This window comes from Schistocerca cancellata, chromosome 3, assembly GCF_023864275.1.
Source record: "Schistocerca cancellata isolate TAMUIC-IGC-003103 chromosome 3, iqSchCanc2.1, whole genome shotgun sequence".
Classification (NCBI taxonomy): Eukaryota; Metazoa; Arthropoda; class Insecta; order Orthoptera; family Acrididae; genus Schistocerca; species Schistocerca cancellata.
In genome coordinates, this window is record NC_064628.1 from 231,472,514 (window position 1) to 231,495,140 (window position 22,627).

General features: G+C 44.0%; 1 protein-coding gene across 1 annotated transcript in view; it reads left to right on the plus strand.

The window, feature by feature from the left end:
- The window catches only part of LOC126176238 (uncharacterized), a 400,926-nt gene that overhangs the window by 80,425 nt on the left and 297,874 nt on the right, over positions 1-22,627 (plus strand). Inside the window, exon 4 of the mRNA XM_049923383.1 lies at positions 11,397-11,777. Coding sequence (XP_049779340.1) covers positions 11,397-11,777 — 381 coding nt within the window. The remainder of the gene's footprint in view (positions 1-11,396; positions 11,778-22,627) is intronic.

Sequence of the window (22,627 nt, forward strand, 5' to 3'; positions counted from 1 at the left end):
CAGTTAACAAACCTACAAAGAAGGTTAGAGGAGTTTTTATGCGGGAAAGAATAGATAAGCAGTTGTTAGCATTTCAATTAGCTATGAGTGGACAGCATTTAATTTCTGTATGACGGACGTAGAGAAATTATTGGCAAATTTAAAATGATTAAATCTTGTTCCGGAGAAGGACCAAACAGACCCACCGTGGTTTAATAACGGAATTCCGAAAATGATGAGGAAACAGTGATTGTTGCAGTCTGGGTTTAAAAAAGATGTCGGAAATGTTGACAGGGAAAAGTTAGCACAAATTCGTGTTTCTATAAAAACATCGATGCGCGAATCATTCAACCATTTTCACTGTAATGCCTTAGTTAAAGATCTTGCCGAGAACATTAGACAGTTCTGGTCCACGTACAATCACTAAGCGAGTAGAAGACTTCCATCCAGTCACTCGTCGACCAGTCTGGTGCGGCAATGAAAGCAAATGTGAAGCTCAAGTTTCAAATATCGCATTTAAGGTATCTTTCACTCTGAGCACAATTGGACTTAACATCTGAGGTCATCAGTCAAATGGTTCAAATGGCTCTGAGCACTATGCGACTTAACTTCTGAGGTCATCAGTCACCTAGAACTTAGAACTAATTAAACCTAACTAACGTAAGGACATCACACACATCCATGCCCGAGGCAGGATTCGAACCTGCGACCGTAGCGGTCGCTCGGCTCCAGACGGTCATCAGTCCACTAGAACTTAAAACTACTTAAACCTAACTAACCTAAGGACATCACACACATCCATGCCCGAGGCAGGATTCGAACCTGTGACCGTAGCAGTCGCGCGGTTCCTGACTGAAGCGCCTAGAACCGCTCGGTCACAGTCGCTGGCTTTCACTCTGAAGAATCGTACAAACGTACTGTTATTTGACCACTGCACAGACTCCCGTATGGAAGACATAGTAACAGGCATCCTTGGCATAGAGAGGCGTCTGAAGGAGTTGAAAACCAGTCACCAGATCCGGATGGAATCCCAGTTCCATTTTCTCAAGAGTGCTCTTCGGCATTGGCACCTTGCTTAACTTGTTCTTTTTTGCAGTCTTTTCTTGAGAGCACCAAGTTCGAATATAATAAATTTCCTTCTGTCCACAAATCAGCACTGTTTTAGAAAGGACAGATCGTACGAAACTCAGTTTACCTATAACGCTTGACGAACCGTGGATGAAGGGCAACAGGTAGGTTATAGTTGGTGGGGACTTCAACCTTCCCTCAATATGTTGGCAAAAATACTTGTTCAAAACCGGTGGTAGGCAGAAAACATCTTCCGAGATTGTCCTGAACGCTTTCTCCGAAAATTATTTCGAGCAGTTAGTCCACGAACCCAAGCGAATTGTAAATGGTTGCAAAAACACACTTGACCTCTTAGCCACAAACAATCCAGAGCTAATAGAGAGCATCATGACTGATAAAGGGATTAGTGATCACAAGGTCGTTTTAACTAGGCTCAATACCGTTTCTTCCAAATCCACCAGAAACAAATGCAAAATAATTTTATTTAGAAAAGCGGATAAAGTGTCACTAGAAGTCTTCCTAAGAGACAATCTCCATTCCTTCCGAACTGACTATGCAAATGTAGACGAGATGTGGCTCAAATTCAAAGATATAGTAGCAACAGAAATTGAGAGATTCATACCTCATAAATTGGTAAGAGATGGAACTGATCCCCCGTGGTACACAAAACAGGTCCGAACTCTGTTGCAGAGGCAACGGAAAAAGCATGCCAAGTTCAGAAGAACGCGAAATCCCGAAGATTGACTAAAATTTACAGACGCGCGAAATTTGGCACGGACTTCAATGCGAGATGCCTTTAATAGGTTCCACAACGAAACATTGTCTCGAAATTTGGTAGAAAATCCGAAGAAATTCTGGTCGTATGTAAAGTACACAAGCGGCAAGACGCAGTCAGTACCTTCGCTGCGCAGTGCCGATGGTACTGTTACCGACGACTGTGCCGCTAAAGCGGAGTCATTGAACGCAGTTTTCCGAAATTCCTTCACCAGGGAAGACGAATGGAATATTCCAGAATTTGAAACACGAACAGCTGCTAGCATGAGTTTCTTAGAAGTAGATGCCTTAGGGGTTGCGAAGCAACTCAAATCGCTTGATACGGGCAAGTCTTCAGGTCCAGATTGTATACCGATTATGTTCCTTTCAGATTACGCTGATACAATAGCTCTCTACTTATTAATCATATACAACCGCTCGCTCACCGATAGATCTGTACCTACAGATTGGAAAATTGCGCAGGTCGCACCAGTGTTTAAGAAGGGTAGTAGGAGTAATCCATCGAACTACAGACCTATATCATTGACGTCGGTTTGCAGTAGGGTTTTGGAGCATATACTGAATTCAAACATTATGAATCACCTCGAAGGGAACGATCTATTGATACGTAATCAGCATGGTTTCAGAAAACATCGTTCTTGTGCAACGCAGCTAGCTCTTTATTCGCACGAAGTAATGGCCGCTATCGACAGGGGATCTCAGGTTGATTCCGTATTTCTGGATTTCCGGAAAGCTTTTGACACCGTTCCTCACAAGCGACTTCTAATCAAGCTGCGGGCCTATGGGGTATCGTCTCAGTTGTACGACTGGATTCGTGATTTCCTGTCAGGAAGGTCACAGTTCGTAGAGACGGCAAATCATCAAGTAAAACTGAAGTGATATCAGGTGTTCCCCAGGGAAGCGTCCTGGGACCTCTGCTGTTCCTGATCTATATAAATGACCTGGGTGACAATCTGAGCAGTTCTCTTAGGTTGTTCGCAGATGATGCTGTAATTTACCGTCTAGTAAGGTCATCCAAAGACCAGTATCAGTTGCAAAGCGATTTAGAAAAGATTGCTGTACGGTGTGGCAGGTGGCAGTTGACGCTAAATAACGAAACGTGTGAGGTGATCCACATGGGTTCCAAAAGAAATCCGTTGGAATTCGATTACTCGATAAATAGTACAATTCTCAAGGCTGTCAATTCAACTAAGTACCTGGGTGTTAAAATTACGAACAACTTCAGTTGGAAAGACCACTTACATAATATTATGGGGAAGTCGTGTCAAAGGTTGTGTTTCATTGGCAGGACACTTACAAGATGCAACAAGTCCACTAAAGAGACAGCTTACACTACACTCGTTCGTCCTCTGTTAGAATATTGCTGCGCGGTGTGGGATCCTTACCAGGTGGGTTTGACGGAGGACATCGAAAGGGTGCAAAAAAGCGCAGCTCGTTTTGTATTATCACGTAATAGGGGAGAGAGTGTGGCAGATATGATACGCGAGTTGGGATGGAAGTCATTAAAGCAAAGACATTTTTCGTCGCGGCGAGATCTATTTACGAAATTTCAGTCACCAACTTTCTCTTCCGAATGCGAAAATATTTTGTTGAGCCCAACCTACATAGGTAGGGATGATCATCAAAATAAAATAAGAGAAATCAGAGCTCGAACAGAAAGGTTTAGATGTTCGTTTTTCCCGCGCGCTGTTCGGGAGTGGAATGGTAGAGAGATAGTATGATTGTGGTTCGATGAACCCTCTGCCAAGCACTTAAATGTGAATTGCAGAGTAGTCATGTCGGTTTCATATTCCTATATTTCCGAGAACCGTTTGAGACGGTGCCCCACTGCACGCGGTTAACGGAAGTCCGAGCGCCCCAGCGAAGTGTGGTAGCACCAGTCTCAATCTCTGTGTAGACAAACGATCTGACGGATAGGGTGTGTTTGTTGATGAGGCTGTAATGTACGGCAAAATGCCGTCGTTGAATTAACTTTAGGAGAGTGCAGAAGCACTTAAAATTTCCACCGGCCGGAGTGGCCGAGCGGTTCTAGGCACTTCAGCCTGGAACCGGGCGACCGCTACGGTCGTAGGTTCGAATCCTGCCTCGGGCATGGATGTGTGTGTTGTCCTTAGGTTAGTTAGGTTTAAGTAGTTCTAAGTTCTAGGGGACTGATGACCTCAGAAGTTAAGACCCATAGTGCTCAGAGCCATTTGAACCATTATTTTGAGCTACCGAAAGCACAGCGGATAGCGCGACAGCAGGGACTACCTCGCGTACCCTCCCGCCAGACCCACATTCTCACCTTGTATGTCCACACACTACATTCGTAGTGTCCCACTCCATCACACTCATTACTCGTGGAAGACATTCTTCCCAAGTCCCGTAAGAGTTCGGGGAATATGTGTGCATCCGCACAGAAGAAGAAGCCCGGTGTTGCCTGAACTATATATTGCCTGAAATATATATATATTTACCACACACGCTGTAACATTTAAGAACATTGGCTTCCGTTTTGATGGACCATTGCGGTTTGCCGTTTGAAAACTGCCATAAACATGCGGACATATCCGAAAGAACAGACACGATTATCATGTAAGTATAAACTAACTTACGCTAAGGACGACACACACACCCATGCCCGAGGGAGGACTCGAGCCTCCGACGAGGGAGCCGCGTGGACAGTGACAAGACGCCGTAGACCGCGCGGCCCAGACTGTAGCGCCTAGAAACGCTCGGCCACCCTGACCCGCTCGGTGGCTCAGATGGATAGAGCGTCTGCCACGTAAACAGGAGATCCTGGGTTCGATTCCCGGTCGGGGCACACCTTTTCACCTGTCCTCGTTGATTATATATCAGCGCCCGTTAGCGGCTGAAGGTATTAAAATAATTCTAATTAAGTTAAAGTTAAATTAAATAGTGTGTAAGCCTTGGGACCGCTGACCTCAGCAGTTTGGTCACATAAGACCTTACCACAAATTTCCAAATTTTCCATAAACGGAATGCTTCCAAAATAAAATATTAACAACAGCAACAAATTGTTAATAAAAGATTCAGATTATACTCAATTTAAATGAATTTACGTCATAACTAAAACAACAAGAGTATAAGAAAGCGTGTCAGCGAAAAGCAACTTAAGAAATATCTTGAGTCCACACGATCAAATGTTTACCACACACGCTGTAACATTTAAGAACATTGGCTTCCGTTTTGATGGACCATTGCGGTTTGCCGTTTGAAAACTGCCATAAACATGCATCTTGCTACACGAACCTCATTCCAAATTCGCACGTATCCAAGGCACAAGAAAGTACCGCAGAAACTAACTTCAAGCAGTTCAGTACTATAAACAGTAAGCAACCATATGTTATTTTAACTTTAATATAAGCTACTAATTGTGCACACAGTCAGTACCACAGCGACTTTAATCATAACATACAAAAACATCTAGCAAAATGACGGCCCAACCAATAACATACAATCAGTACAAAATCTGTAACCTATGCAGCAAACATAAAACACTGTGTGCATCCATCTCGCATAATCAGTTCCTAATATAGTTTAGGGATGCACTGTCTGTGAGTAATTATCAGATTATGCTGGTGTTAGCAAACATCAGATTACAGTACCTCTTAAGTACATAGGTTAGTCAGAAACAGTCTGAAAAGCTTGTAAGAATGTTGCAGAGTAGGTTGTGCTGAGAAATAACTGTTAAGAAAAAATTCGATACGTTGCGCTGTTTCCGAGTTAATTAGCACTGTAGTTAGCCTATCAGGCAGTTGCGCACACAAGTTCAGAGACGATGTCAGCAAATGTGCTCTTCGTTTGGTTTCCTAAAATCGAACAAGAGAGCGATACAAAAATTGGACTTGGGACGGTAGTAAGGATCGAACCCGGATCAAAGGCTGAGCAATATCGTGCGCTATCAATGACGCTAATTGTATCTGGTGGGCCACTTGATTTTGAGTAAGCAACGGCTTAATTGGCTATTTTCACTTCCAATTTACTCGGCAAGGGCGCAGCGTATTGCATTCTCAGCCGCGCGGTGTGGCCGCGCGGTTTGAGGCGTCATGTCACGGACTGCACGGCCTCTCCCGCCGGAGGTTCGAGTCCTCCCTCGGGCATGGGTGTGCGTGTTGTTCTTAGCATAAGTTAGTTTAAGTAGTGTCTAAGTCTAGGGACCGATGACCTAAGCAGTTTGGTCCCTTAGAAATTCGCACACATTTGAACATTTTTATTGCATTCTTTTTAACAATTATTTCTCTGCACATCCTATCCCGCAACAACCTTACAAGCTTTTCAGAGTCTTTCTGACGGCCCTGTATAATTCTGCTTGGCATAGCTAGTTATATACACACCATGGATATAGTACAACTGTCGTATCCTGCCTAGTTCTCAGAGATGGGGTATCTAGGAAACCTGCTTTTCGGATCGCTAGACAATTCAGTCAAATCGTATTACAGAGTTTTATTACGAAATGAATCAATGAAAATACTTAACTTTGAGAAATACATAGATGTATGACAAGCAAAGGGCGGCATGCAATATAATTATTGTCCTTCAGTGTAAGGATTCCAATACAAGTAAAGTAATACAGTGGATCCTTCTGTCCAGGTGGCTGATCTTAACGCTTCTGCAGAACTCGTAGGACTGGTCGAACTGGGCCGCGGCCAGTCGGCGTGGCGCTTATATCCCCTTCGCGTAGAGGACGGTGCCGTCGCGTTGTCGTCCAGGAGGGGGCTCGGTCAGCATGCAATACACTGGCTGACGTCTTCTTCACAGCCCTCTCTGCCCTCTCGTTTCGGACTGGCGTTCCGGCGCTTGACTTGTAACAATAACTCCGTGTATCTGACATGAAAGGAATACCGACACTCTGCAAACGTAATCCATGAGTCAGAGGTTCCAGCAATCATAAGGTTGCTCAGCTGGCAGACCCACAACAGGTGCTGTGCGAGCGGGCGACCTCGCACGAGCGCGCCAGTTCTCGACTTGCGGCCAAATTTCTACCGGTGGAAGACCAGCACCGTCAACACTCGCGGCTCCCCACACAGTCCTCTCTCTCACCTCAGATCAAATGAGGAGGAGATTGAGGAAATTATGATGAGATAAAAGAAATTATTCAGATAGTTAAGGGAGACTGTGACTGGGATTCGATAGCAGGAAAATGAAGAGAAGGAAAATTAATAGGTGAATATGGGTTGGGGGAGTGGAATGAAAGAGGAAGTCGCCTGGTAGAATTTTGCGCTGAGCATAATTTAATCATAACTAACTCCTAGTTTAAGAACCATGAAAGAAGCTTGTATACGTGGAAGAGACCTGGAGACACCGGAAGGTTTCAGATTGATTATATAATGGTAAGACAGAGATTACGGAACCAGGTTTTTAATTGTAAGAAATTTCCAGGGGAAGATGCGGACTCAGTCCACAATTTCTTGGTCATGAACTGCAGATTAAAACTGGAGAAACTGCAAAAAGATAGGAGTTTAAGGAGATGGGATCTGGATAAACTGACAGGACCAGAGGTTGTAGAGTGTTTCAGGGAGAGCATTAGGGAACGATTGACAGGAATGGGGGAAAGAAATACAAGTAGGAGAAGAATGGGTAGCTTTGAGAGATGAAATAGTGAAGGCAGCAGAGGATCAAGTAGGTAAAAATACGAGGGCTAGTAGAAATCCTTGGGTGACAGAAGAAATACTGAATTTAATTGACGAAAGGAGAAAATATAAAAATGCAGTAAATGAAGCAGGCAAAAAGGAATACAAACGTCTCAAAAATGAGATCGACAGGAAGTGCAAAATGGCTAAGCAGGCATGGCTAGAGGACAAATGTAGGGGCTTATCTCACTAGGGGTAAAATAGATACAGCCTACAGGAAAATTAAAGAGACCTTCAGAGAAAAGAGTACCACTTGTATTAATATCAAAAGCTCAGATGGAAAACCAGTTGTAAGCAAAGAAGGGAAAGCAGAAAGGTGGAAGGAGTATATAGAGGGTCTATACAAGGGCGATGTACTTGAGGACAATATTATGGAAATGGAAGAGGATGTAGACGAAGTTGAAATGGGAGGTATAATACTGCGTGAAGAGTTTGACAATAAATGGGCGATGTACTTTAGGACAATTTTATGGAAATGGAAGAGGATGTAGATGAAGTTGAAATGGGAGGTATAATTCTGCGTGAAGAGTTTGACAGAGCTCTGAAAGACCTGAGTCGAAACAAGGCCCCGCGAGTAGACAACATTCCATTAGAACTACTGACAGCATTGGGAGAGCCAGTGCTGACGAAACTCTACCATCTGGTGAGCAAGATGTATGAGACCGGCGAAATACCCTCAGACTTCAAGAAGAGTATAATATTCTAATCCCAAAGAAAGCAGGTGTTGACAAATGTGAAAATTAACGAACTATCAATTAATAAGTCACGGCTGCAAAATACTAACGCGGATTCTTTACAGACGAATGGAAAAACTAGTAGAAGCCAACCCCGGGGAAGATCAGTTTGGATTCCGTAGAAATGTTGGAACACGTGAGGCAATACTGACCCTACGATTTATCTTAGAAGCTAGATTCAGGAAAGCCAAACCTACGTTTCTAGCATTTGTAAACTTAGGGAAAGCTTTTGACAATGTTGACTGTAATACGCTCTTTCAAATTCTGAAGGTGGCAGGGGTAAAATACAGGTAGCGAAAGCCTATTTACAACTTGTACAGAAACAAGATGGCAGTTATAAGAGTCGAGGGGCATGAAAGGGAAGCAGTGGTTGGGAAGGCAGTGAGACAGGGTTGTAGGCTATCCCCGGTGTTATTCAATCTGTACATTGAGCAAGGAAACAAAAGAAACATTCGGAGGAGGAATTAAAATCCATGGGGAAGAAATAAAAACTTTGAGGTTTGCCGATGACATCGTAATTCTGTCAGAGACAGCAAAAGACCTGGAAGAGCAGCTGAACGGAAAGGACAGTGTCATGAAAGGAGGATATAAGATGAACATCAACAAAAGCAAAAAGGATAATGGAATGTAGTCGAATTAAGTCGGTTGATGCTGCGGTTATTAGATTAGGAAATGAGACGCTTAAAGTAGTAAAGGAGTTTTGCTATTTGGGGAGCAAAATAACTGATGTTGGTCGAAGTAGAGGAGATATAAAATGTAGACTGGCAAAGGCAAGGAAAGCGTTTCTGAAGAAGAGAAATTTGTTAACATCGAGTATAGATTTAAATGGCAGGAAGTCGTTTGTGAAAGTATTTGTATGGAAGTGAAACATTGATGATAACTAGTTTAGACAAGAAGAGAATAGAAGCTTTCGAAATGTGGTGCTACAGAAGAATGCTGAAGATTAGATGGGTAGATCACATAACTAATGAGGAGGTATTGAAGAGAATTGGGGAGAAGAGGAGTTTGTGGCACAACTTGACTACAAGAAGGATCGGTTGGTACGACATGTTCTGAGACATCAAGGGATCACCAATTTAGTATTGGAGGGCAGCGTGGAGGGTGAAAATCGTAGAGGGAGACCAAGAGATGAATACACTAACCAGATTCAGAAGGATGTAGGTTGCAGTAGGTACTGGAAGATGAAGAAGCTTGCACAGGATAGAGTAGCATGGAGAGCTGCATCAAACCAGTCTCTGGACTGAAGACCACAACAGCAACAAGTGACGGCCGGTGTGGCCGAGCGGTTCTAGGCGCTATAGTCTGGAGCTGCGCGACCGCTACGGTCGCAGGTTCTAATCCTGCCTCGGGCATGGATGTGTGTGATGTCCTTAGGTTAGTTAGGTTTTAGTAGTTCTAAGTTCTAGGGGACTGATGACCTCAGCAGTTAAGTCCCATAGTGCTCAGAGCCAACAACAAGTGCGTACTTTACACATTTTGGTACCGTAAGCAATAGTTCAACCTGTTAATGGAACAAATTAAGGAGACGAAACAGTCTACAGCTTAGTAGTGAGAATGAGTGTTCTATGAAAATGGAGAGAGGGGAGAGCGGAGGGTGTAGGACAGAGACAGCGGGAACAGCGATATATAATTGAGCAGTAGGATGGAAATACACTTCCTGAATTAGGGAATGAGCTGTTCCGTCTTCACAAATTGTCTGTCGATATTTTCCTAGATAATACAACATCTCTTGTTTCTGCAGGTTCGTAAGCTAAGGCTAGTTTGGGAAGTCGTTTACTGTCCACTGTTTGTATGCGTTCGTACCAGGTTTTCCGGAATTTGGTTGTTCCGCTTTCAGTTGGCTCTACTTCAATTCTGCTCGTACAGTTTTGTTTTTTATATCGTCTGTTCTTGAGCAATCTTTTATTCTTCTTACAAATTTCTGTGGTGTGCATTGTATTTTATCGAATTTCTTTTTTAGGTACCCTGTAAACACTGCTATGAAGATATACTAGAAGAGCTACAGCATTATACAATCATACTTTCGTTTCTTGTCTGACCTTATTTTTAAATACATTATACATGATACCATATATACTTCTAAATCTAATCAATTTTAATCTAGACCCTTACATATTACTGTCTAGCTCAATCTGACATCCTAAATAACTAGAGGATATTAAAAAAAATGGTTCAAATGGCTCTGAGCACTATGGGACTTAACTTCTGAGGTCATCAGTCCCCTAGACTTAGAACTACTTAAACCTAACTAACCTAATGATATCACACACATTCATGCATGAGGCAGGATTCGAACCTGCGACCGTAGCGGTCACGCGGTTCCAGACTGAAGCGCCTAGAACCGCACGGCCACACCGGCCGGCTAGAGGATATCACTTTTATATAAAATCACATTATGCACAATAATTTTGGATCGAATAGGATGGGCCTCAGTTAACAGCCACGTTTGCTTTCCACTATATTTCTGTTCACATTGTCAGATGCTTTAACGAAATCTATAAATCCTATGTGTGGTTGTAGGCTATGTTGTCGTTTCTTCTCTATTAATTGTTACAGAATAAATTAATTACTATTATTCAGCTTCGTTTTCTAAATCCAGTCTGTTCTTCGCCAAAGGAAATTTCCAATACTGAGTCGAGAAAACTTAACAGACCTTCTTTCTTGAACATAGGTATCTCTGCTGTTTCCGATGAGTGAGGTATTTTTCACTTGTTTGACGGCATTGGTTGAATATGATTGACAGCCTCTTTTATAGGATCGTACCTCCGTATTTTAATAGCCCTACGTTGATTTTATGCATTCCAGTTGCTTTTCTGTGTTTAATTTCTTTTGAGGATTTCTGTAGCTCTAGTATTGGAATGGGGTCAACTTCTTCTTATGATTGCTTTCCTTGTTCTCTCTGCTGGCATCATAAGTCTTTGTAGCGCTGAACCCACTGACCTTCTCTATCTCGTCTCCTCTTATTTTGTCCTTCTCACTCTTCTTCCACTCTAAATCTACATGTTGTGGGGGCTGGTCAGGGTATGTCGCCTGGAATGGAAACTCTACCGGGCATCAGCCGACAGTGACCCACACTTAGCTCTGGGAAGCGACTTCGCTGCAAGTTAAGGTTACGTAGCGAGATAGTGGAGAAGTCAGGATTACCGCTTCGCTTCCAGCGTGTCACAGAAACCTATAGCACAGCTGAACGCCTGCTCTCCGTGTACAGGTGATCCTGACGGAGTTGCCTATCGACCTGTTCGTGGAGTCGATGCCGCACAGCCTGTCGATCCTGGAGGCGCTGTACGCGAAGGTGTTCCTGTCGGACGGGCTGGACTTCAGCGTGCGGCTGCTGCGGCCCGAGGCGGTCATCCTGCAGATGGCGCGCGTCTTCTCGGACGGCGACCAGCCGGCGGGCCCCGGCGCCGCGTCGCCGCTGGTCTGCTCCTGCAAGAAGCTGCTCAAGGTCATCGTGCTGTCCGAGCCCAAGCTGCGCAAGGCGCTGCAGCAGCGCCGCCGCGCGCTCGACAAGGCCATCGAAGGCCTCGGCCAGCACGGGCTCGTCGGCACCTCCGACGAGACGCTCACCAACCTGCACGACGCGCTCAAGGTAGGCCTGCACGCCCTCCTCGCTCCGATACCGCCGCGATACTTGCCGGAACGTAAAGTGAGGACTGAGCTTACTGGCGCTTTCTTATGGGAACTGGCGACTGGTATATCACGAATACTCAGCCAGTAAACGAGTATTTTCAATGAAATTTTACATTTAAATATACTACACTACTGGCCATTAAAATTGCTACACCACGAAGACGACGTGCTACCGACGCGAAATTTAACCGACAGGAAGACGATGTTGTGATATGCAAATGATTAGCTTTTCACAGCATTCACACAAGGTTGGCGCCGCTGGCGTCACTTACAACGTGCTGGCATGAGGAAACTTTCCAACCGACTTCTCATATACAAACAGCAGTTGACCGGCGTTGCCTGGTGAAACGTTGTTCTGATGCCTCGTGTAAGGAGGAGAAATGCCTACCATCACGTTTCCGACTTTCATAAAGGTCGGATTGTAGCCTATCGCGATTGCGGTTTATCTTATCGCAACATTGCTGCTCGCGTTGGTCGAGATCCAATGACTGTTAGCAGAATATCGAATCGGTCGGTTCAAGAGGGTAATACAGAACTCCGTGCTGGATCCCAGCGGCCTCGTATCACTAGCATTCGAGATGACAGGCATCTTATCCGAATGCCTGTAACTGATCGTGCAGCCTCGTCTCGATCCCTGAGTCAACAGATGCGGACGTTTGCAAGACAACAACCATCTGCACGAACAGTTCGATGATGTTTGCAGCAGCACGGACTATCAGCTCGGAGTCCATGGCTGCGGTTACCCTTGACACTGCACCACAGACAGGAGCGCCTGCGATGGTGTACTCAACGACGAAACTGGGTGCACGAATGGCAAAACGTCCTTTTTTCGGATGAATCCAAGTTCTGTTTACAGCATCATGACGGTCGCATCCGTGTTTGGCGACATCGCGGTGAACGGACATTGGAGCGTGTATTCGTCATCGCCATACTGGCGTATGACCAGACGTGATGGTATGGGGTGCCATTGGTTACACGTCTCGGTCACCTCTTGTTCGCATTGACGGCACTTTGAACAGTGGACGTTACATTTGAGATGTGTTATGACCCGTGGCTCTACCCTTCATTCGATCCCTGCGAAACCCTACATTTCAGCAGGATAATGCACGACCGCATGTTGCAGGTCCTGTACGGCCTTTCTGGATACAGAAAATGTTCGACTGTTGCCCTGGCCAGCACATTCTCCAGATCTCACACCAACTGAAAAAGGCTGGTCAATGGTGGCCGAGCAACTGGCTCGTCACAATACGCCAGTCACTACTCTTGATGAACTGTGGTATCGTGTTGAAGCTGCATAGGCAGCTGTACCTGTACACGCCATCCAAGCTCTGTTTGACTCAATGCCGAGGTGTATCAAGGCCGTTATTACGGCCAGAGGTGGTTGTTCTGGGTACTGATTTCTCAGGATCTATGCACCCAAATTGCGTGAAAATGTAATCACATGTCAGTTCTAGTATAATTTATTTGTCCAATGAATACCCGTTATCATATGCATTTCTTCTTCGTGTAGCAATTTTAATGCCCAGTAGTGTATGTTGGTGTATAAGTTCATAGCGTTTTTGTTTTGTAAATTGGTATTACGGCTGCTATGCGTTTATTTATAGATTGTCATTTTTATTTGTAGTTCACTATAGCTATTCAAGTTTACGTATTGTCATTTTGTCAGTTGGAGGTAGAAAGTGAAGCTGAGGGCGCTAGAAAATGGAATGCCAAGAGGAGAAATCGGAACATTTACGACATAGTCTTCTGTTTGAGTTCAGTGGAAGGGTGGCAGCAGCGGAGGCAGCCAGAAACACATCCGTCGTATATGGGGACAATGCCATTGGACGGAGCACGGCAAGAAATTGGTTTTCTCGTTTTAAGGAGGATAGTTTTGACATTAGTGACACCCCACGTTGAGGAAGACATTCGGGATTTGACGAAGATCATTTAAACACATAAATCGATAATGATCCACGTGAGTGTACTCAATAACTGGCAAATGTGATGGATTGTGATCACTCCACCATCGTGCGACAATTGCATGCAATGGGGAATGTTCAAATATTCGGTATATGGAAACCGCATGTTCTAAGGCAAAATCACAAAAATCTGCGGGTGGCCATGTGGATCACGGCTTCATCTTCATCAGTTGGTTAGTGAGCAACGCTGGCCATTCCTATCCTGTACCGTTACTGGCGACTAGAAATGATGTTTTTATGCTAACACAAGCAAAAGAAAGGAATGGCTGAGCCCAAACGAAGAGACCACTTCCCGTACAAAAACCTGCGCGCATCCACAAAAGATTGTGGTGTCCTGCTTCCCCGAGGTGAAACAATCACTGCTGACATTTATTGTCAACAACCGAGACGTCCTGCAGACACAGTCCGAAAACAACGACCAAGAAGATTGAGTGGAGTGCCCGCCCGCCCGCATTCTAGTTAACTGACGAAAACACTTTAGAGCGGTTGGGTTGGGAAGTCATTCCACGCCCAACTTATTCGCCTGATCTTTATCCAACAACCTTCAAGGGACTTCCGTTCCGGATGAAAATGCGTTCCGAACATGGCACGAAGAGCTCTTCGTCTCAAATCCCCGTAATTTCTACAGTCGGTGAATCGTAAAATTACCCCAACGTTGGCAGACTGTTGTAAATAGTGAAAGAGAATATATTATTGGACACTTAAGTCTCTGTTATGCGTAACCTTTTTGTTTATTAAAACTTATGGAAAAACGCTACAGACTTATTCATCAACCCAATACTTTTCGGCTAAGGACGCGACGCAACCCACATTGCCGATTAGTTAGGAAAATTCAGACAACCATTTATGAAGGGTATTGTATATGGTCCATAAAATTCTGGGCGTGCAGCCGCATAAATTTGACTTCTTTTTCTAATATTTCGGCTGAATACCGTCCAGCCATCATCAGAGTGAGCCAAGGTGTATTTTCGCGCCGCGAAATTATGAGGATGCACGATATTGTGTATGTTTCGATGTCCCTCCCAGAATTTGGCAGGTGTGTTATCTGTAGTGTTTCGGGCTATCGATATTACCAAAATGACTAAACCGCGGCGGTGATCCAGTTGCAGGTTGCTTTCTAATGGCTTCCAGGGGCAACAAAAAATTTTATTTTCAGTATTTCATACAACCATTACGCAAATTTAAAAAATTAAAATACTGTAATAATCTACACATTAAAAGACATAATCTTATGTTGCAGGCTGAACACAGTAAGAAACAGTGTTTATGTACTGAGGAAATGTTTCTCACGGCTAGCAAATTACGCCGACTATATTCATCAAACATTGACATCCAAAACCGTTTACCCATTACAAAACTTTAAAACATTTTCTCTCTCTGACGTCACCCACAAAATAATGAAAGAAAAAAGTTTATTCCTTACTAAAGGGGCGTGCTGAAAATGATTGTCTCCGAATTTGTTAGGTGAAAGCTTTTGAAGCTTTTGGAATAAAACAAACTTTACTAACGGTTTTCATATTTCTTCGTCATGTCTACGCGTTTGTTTCCCAACATAGTCCCCTCGACAAGGAACACATTTCTCCCAACGAGAGAGCAGTTTGTTGATACCGTCACTGTATAATGTCTGACGACGTCGGCGAAGCCCCAACCTCACCGCTTTTCACTATCGAAGGGAAGTCATCGAATTTGTTATTTAAGTTTTGCCAGCAGATGAGCCCTGTCACACACATTGAGGTTAGCACCGCCGTTTCCTTCAGCTCAGCGTCGCACATTACTGATGTCAATACAATCATCACCGTACATTCTTCTGTGGATTTCAATTGGAGGTACGTGTTCTGCAGTTAGAAACTCAATTATAGCACGGTGTTTCTCACGCACCGACATAGTTACGTCACACACCTCTATGTTGTGGGATACAATTCGGAGGGCTCTAGCAGCAAAGGGTTGCAACTTGAATGAGCGAAATGGGAAAGTTGTCCGAATGATATGCATGACATGTAATATCTCAACCGATATTGAGAATAGAATAAGGAGTTCTGAGACATTACTTTGTAGCACGCCCTCGTACATTTTCGCTATTCATCGAGTAAAACTTCAGCATAAGGTATAACGTCGTAACTTATTAGTTCTTTACTACTAACTCTACTCGATACACATTTTGCGGACACAATCGACCTATACCGTTGAATGTACAGCAAGCATTTCAGGAGGTACTACGTCATAAAACATTGATATATGTGAAAAACTAGCTTTTGATTGAAACTGAGCGCAGATTACTCGCAGTATACTCATCCATTGTTTAATGAGAGCGCTTAGCGACTTCCAATAAACTTAAAACATAATCCCATATTTATTCTAACTTTTTCTCGCTAAGTGCTTAACGTAAAATTTTTAACACATTAACTCATTTGCAGGGTAATCAGACGTTCGGACTGTTTTATTCATGGGAGTTCGATTCTTTAGTGAATCGCGGGTTTACTGGTATATTCAGATTTGTTTACGTAACATGTAAATAGAGTGGGCCCAAATAGGCACCGACTAAGGAGGCGCAGTGGTTAGCACACTGGACTCGCATTCGGGAGGACGACGGTTGAAACCCGTATCCTGCCATCCTGATTGAGGTTTTCCATGATTTACCTAAATCGCTTCAGGCAAATACCAGGATGGTTTCTCTGAAAGGGCACGGCCGCCTTCCTTCCCCATCCTTCCCTAATCCGATAGAACGGATCACCCCTTCCCCATACCAACCAGCCAACAAACCCAAGTAGACTATTATTTGTTTCATACCCTGTATTCCCTCTGATATAAAGGTAATGTACAGTATGTGACTATAGCCGAAACGCCCTAGGCCCCACGTACGTTCACTGCCGCTGCTTAAATTTTAACAAATGGTTCAAATGGCTCAAAGCACTATGGGACTTAACATCTGAGATCATCAGTGGCCTAGACTTAGAACTAGTTAAACCTAACTAACCTAAGGACAGCACACACATCCATGCCCGAGGCAGGATTCGAACCTGCGACGGTAGCAGCAGCGCGGTTCCGGGCTGAAGCGCCCTAGAACTGCTCGGTCACAGTGGCCGGCTTTTGAACAAAACTCATCAGCAATAGCGATCGAAGACTTATGGCATAAAAAGTCACCTTCGTTGTCAACGGCCTTGTCAAAGAGGGCAAAGGAACATACTGAAGTTCAGGGTTACCTTTTGTCCTTGAGTTGGGAACCTGACCCTAAAAGGCAGCTGAATCAGCAATGATCAACGGCATTAAGATGCAGAAGGCAATGGAAACCACTGCACTAATATACGTAATGTGTACACACAGGACATGACACCTCTAATTGTAAAAGTATCATGATGGTATCTTCTCTGGTAAAAGATTCCGGATTACTGTCCCAGTAAGATCTCCGGAATGTATCTGCCAATAAGGAGGTGATGCTAGAAAAAGACTGAAAAACCAAACGAATAAGTAACATTCTATGTGTCGAAACGTGAAATGTTGGAAGTCTGAATATGGTAGGCAAGTGTTGCTGGGTAGCCACTTCTGACTGCGATGTTACGTGTGTGGGAAGCTGCGAGATAGGCACTCCAGAACAACAGTAAGCTCGGAGTGAAGGATCCTTATCCGGTATGAACATTCTTTATGACTCGATGGCTTCCGTACAGTATTCGATGGCAGAAATCCAAGTGCCCGTCATTGCTATTGGGTTGTGTCTGGCGTAAGCTAAGGCAGCGGAATGCGAGGGTAGCGGCCGCTTGAAGGCGCCCTGGCTGATCAAGGCGTGAGTCAGCTCCAAGTCGCAGCGAGGCTGGGCCGCTACGATGGCGTACCTCGCCTATGGGCTGTGCCGACTGGCAGAAAGAGCGCAGTCCCACGTCGAATCTAGAAATGGCATCAGCTTACTGTTTGTAACATCGTACCCGAGGTCTGTGGTTTGGAGTAGACTGAAAGGTCTAAACCAGAAGCTCAGACTATTCTGCGACTGTATAGAATGCGAATTTTTCGACCTCCGCTGTCGAGTGGAAAATTGTAGGTCTCCGCTCAATAGTTCAAGTGTGCACTACATGCAGGAAGCGGGCACTATGGTAGCGGGCTACGTGTGACGTGCACATGGTTTTTTTTTAGGTTGGAGGAACCTCCCGTCACACAGCACATCCTTGGACTCAGATATCTATCGCCTGCCAAAACCAAAGATACATCCACCACAGTGTCCTCAGAGAATGCTCGCCTCGCAGATCTGATATAGAAAAGAATAATACGTTATTAATAAATCTGAGGAGCATCCAGGGAAATATCCCAGAACTAGAATCGGCAATTGAAGGTTTAATGCCCAGATAACGTTGGTAACAGAGAGCTATTTAAAACCAGAAGTGAATAGCAATGAAATATTAAGTTCAGATTCGCGTGTTTATAACTTAGTAGACAATGGTACCAACATATTTATTGCAGTAAAGAACTCGATAGTATCTACCGATGTTATCACGGTTTTCTAATGGGTCTAGAGCTGTAATTGTAGAGCGCTTCATGGAGAAGTTGCAGAATATCGTTTAAAATCTTCCTGATCACGCTGTTGTAATAGGGGGTGATTACAATTTGACAGGAACAGATTGAAAGAGTCATGCTATCAAAACTGGTGCCACAGACAGAGATTCGTATGACATTATTCTCAATGTCTTGTCCAAAAATTACTTTGAGCAACAAATTAGAGAACCAACTGGAGAACGTAACCTCTTAGATCTCCTAACAACAAACGGACCTGAACTTCTCGAATCAGTTCAAGCAGAGCAAGCTGCCATTGAGCTTGAGGCTGAGATATAATCTATGACTACGGTTATTACAGGGAGTGTTAAGACACGCAGGAAGAGATTTTTGCTAAGAGAGAGTAACAGGATACAAATTGCAGAGTATTTGAATAGTTAACACCAAATATTCAGTGCAGAGGACGAAGTAGTGTAGCCCAAATGGAAAAAAACTCAAAAGCATCGTTCAAGATGCCTTAAAAAAAAGCTGCATTAGAAAACTGTTGTGTAAACAAAGAGAGCTTCATCACAGATTCAGAAGTCAAAACCTTCCAGACAAACAAAAGTTGAAGGAACGGAACATGAGCGTAAGGTGAGAAATGAGAGAAGCGCTCAATTATTTGGAAAATAAAATTTTGTCAGTCGAACTGACTAAAAACATTAAGAGGTTTTGGCCTTACGTAAAATCACCAACCGGTTATAAATCATCTATTTAGTCATTCAGGGACCATACAGACACCGAAACGGAACATAACAGAGAGAAGATAGAAATAATTTATTCAGTCTTCCGAACTTATTTAACCGCAAAGTTCGTAATACGGTCTCTCTTTTCAGTCATTGGGGGAACGGCCAAGTGACAGATACTGACATAGTCAATTTCTGAATAGAAAAGTAACTACAATCACTTAGTAGTGGAAATGCGTCAGGACGAGATGAGATACATGTAAAATTTTGCAAAGATTACGCGAAACAACTTGCTCCCCTTCTAACAGCATTTTATCGTAGAGGTCTGAAGCAACGAAGGGTGTACAGCGACTAGAAAGAGGCCCAGGTCATTCCCATTTTCAAGAAGGGTCACAGGATAGATGCATATTATTATTGGCCTGTATCTTTGACGGCAGTCTGTTGTAGAATTATGGAACACGTTATCTGCTCAAGAATTATGAAGTTTTTGGAGAACGAAAATCTCCTCTATGTAATGAACATGGATTCCGCAGACAGAGACCTTGCGAAACTGAGATCCATAGCTTCTCTAAATCCTCGCACAAACGAAAAAATGGCTGACATCGAAATAAGTGTCCAAGGAATAGAAAAGCAACTGGAATCACTCAACAGAGGAAAGTCCACTGGACCTGACGGGATACCAATTCGATTCTACACAGAGTACGCGAAAGAACTTGCCCCCCTTCTAACAGCCGTGTACCGCAAGTCTCTAGAGGAACGGAAGGTTCCAAATGATTGGAAAAGAGCACAGGTAGTCCCAGTCTTCAAGAAGGGTCGTCGAGCAGATGCGCAAAACTATAGACCTATATCTCTGACGTCGATCTGTTGTAGAATTTTAGAACATGTTTTTTGCTCGAATATCATGTCGTTTTTGGAAACTCAGAATCTACTATGTAGGAATCAACATGGATTCCGGAAACAGCGATCGTGTGAGACCCAACTCGCTTTATTTGTTCATGAGACCCAGAAAATATTAGATACAGGCTCCCAGGTAGATGCTATTTTCCTTGACTTCCGGAAGGCGTTCGATACAGTTCCGCACTGTCGCCTGATAAACAAAGTAAGAGCCTACGGAATATGAGACCAGCTGTGTGGCTGGATTGAAGAGTTTTTAGCAAACAGAACACAGCATGTTATTATCAACGGAGAGACGTCTACAGACGTTAAAGTAACCTCTGGTGTGCCACAGGGGAGTGTTATGGGACCATTGCTTTTCACAATATATATAAATGACCTAGTAGATAGTGTCGGAAGTTCCATGCGGCTTTTCGCGGATGATGCTGTAGTATACAGAGAAGTTGCAGCATTAGTGGCAACTGACCCTTAACATAGACAAATGTAATGTATTGCGAATACATAGAAAGAAGGATCCTTTATTGTATGATTATATGATAGCGGAACAAACACTGGTAGCAGTTACTTCTGTAAAATATCTGGGAGTATGCATGCGGAACGATTTGAAGTGGAATGATCATATAAAATTAATTGTTGGTAAGGCGGGTACCAGGTTGAGATTCATTGGGAGAGTCCTTAGAAAATGTAGTCCATCAACAAAGGAGGTGGCTTACAAAACACTCGTTCGACCTATACTTGAGTATTGCTCATCAGTGTGGGATCCGTACCAGATCGGGTTGACGGAGGAGATAGAGAAGATTCAAAGAAGAGCGGCGCGTTTCGTCACAGGGTTATTTGGTAACCGTGATAGCGTTACGGAGATGTTTAACAAACTCAAGTGGCAGACTCTGCAAGAGAGGCGCTCTGCATCGCGGTGTAGCTTGCTGTTCAGGTTTCGAGAGGGTGCTTTTCTGGATGAAGGATCGAATATATTGCTTCCCCCTACTTATACCTCCCGAGGAGATCACGAAAGTAAAATTAGAGAGATTAGAGCGCGCACAGAGGCCTTCAGACAGTCGTTCTTCCCGCGAACCATACGCGACTGGAACAGGAAAGGGAGGTAATGACAGTGGCACGTAAAGTGCCCTCCGCCACACACCGTTGGGTGGCTTGCGGAGTATAAATGTAGATGTAGATGTATAAGCAACGGCGCTTAGGTGGATGCCGTGTTCCTCGACTTTGAGAAGTCCCGCACTGCCGTTTAGTGTAAAACGTACGACCTTGCCGAGTATCAGACCAGATTTTCGACTACATTCAAAACTTTCTTACGGATAACACTCATCGCGTCCCTCTTAACCGAAAAAAATCAGCAGATGTAAAGATAATTTCTGGAGTACCTGTACTGTTTACAATTTATATACATGATTTTATCGAAAGCGTTGGAATCTCTTTAAGACTGTTCGCAGATGATGCAATTGTCTATAAGAAAGTGGCAACGCCAGAACACGGTATCGATTTGCAAAGGGACCTACAGATAACTGATGAATCACACGGGCTCTGGCAGTTGACTCGAACGTAAATTACTGTAACACGTTGGGCATACATACGAAAAGAAAGTCGCCACTGTACGACTTCATTATTAATGAAAAATTTGTTTAAAATATATAGTAGTAACTATGCTGAGCGACGGTAAGTGAAATGACTATGTAAAACAGATTGTACGAGAAGTAGATGCCAGACAAATTCATAGAAAGAATCTTAAAGAAATGTAACTCATCCACGAAAGAAGTAGCTGAGAAGGTGCTTTTTCGACCGATCCTTGTTCATCAGTCTGCGGTCCTTACCAGGTAGGACTGATAAAAGAGATAGAGAAGATCCATCAATAGCGACGCCTTTAGTCACAGGATATGGCAGGATCGTATGATCGGCGCGAGAGCGTTACGGAGATGCCCAACGAACTCCTTCGGCAGACGCTACAAGAGAGTTCTTGTGCATAGTCGAACAATATATTAGTTCTTCCCACATAGGTCTCGCGAAATGACCATGATGAGAAAATTCGAGAAACTAGAGCAAATGGAGAAACTTACTAACAATCATTCTTCCCTTGCGCTATTCGCGATTGGGGCAGGGAAGAGTAGATGAGTTAATGGTACCAGAAACACCCTTCGTCGCACACCGTCAGTCTGCTGGCGGAGAAATGTAGATGCAGATGTAAACTGGACGGCTTCGTCTTAACTGATCCAATTCAAAGCCCGGAAACAGCTGACGGCTCTTAGCTCAGCGGCTTCGCCTAATTTCTGACGCTGTTCTGTTAGGCTGGACTAGTTGAGTCGTACATTATACCAATGAGGGCGTGGAGACTGTACCGATCAAATGCACCATACTGAAGGAGTGCTGCTACCGGCTGAGCCGGGATCATTTGTACTCTTTCCGGCTGGGCGTGTTACGACGGAAGGTAGGCTCCCGTCACACAGTCGTCTGCGGAAACGCTGAGCTGTGCCATAGCACGTGGCAACTCAGTCAGCCACTGACGACACAAAGTTGTACCGCACGCTACTGCACAAGCAACGTTGCAGCATCTGACTGCAGAATTACGTCGGTTGTTGGCACATACTCGTATATTCCCTGGCTGGTTGTAAAGGACTGCCTGAAGCTTATGCTGCAACAGAAGATAGAAAAACTGAAAAGGGAGATGCGAAGGCTCTGCCTAGATATGGGATCCTTACGAGATAATATTACAGAGCAGTTCAAACAACGACTGTTCGTTTTGCATT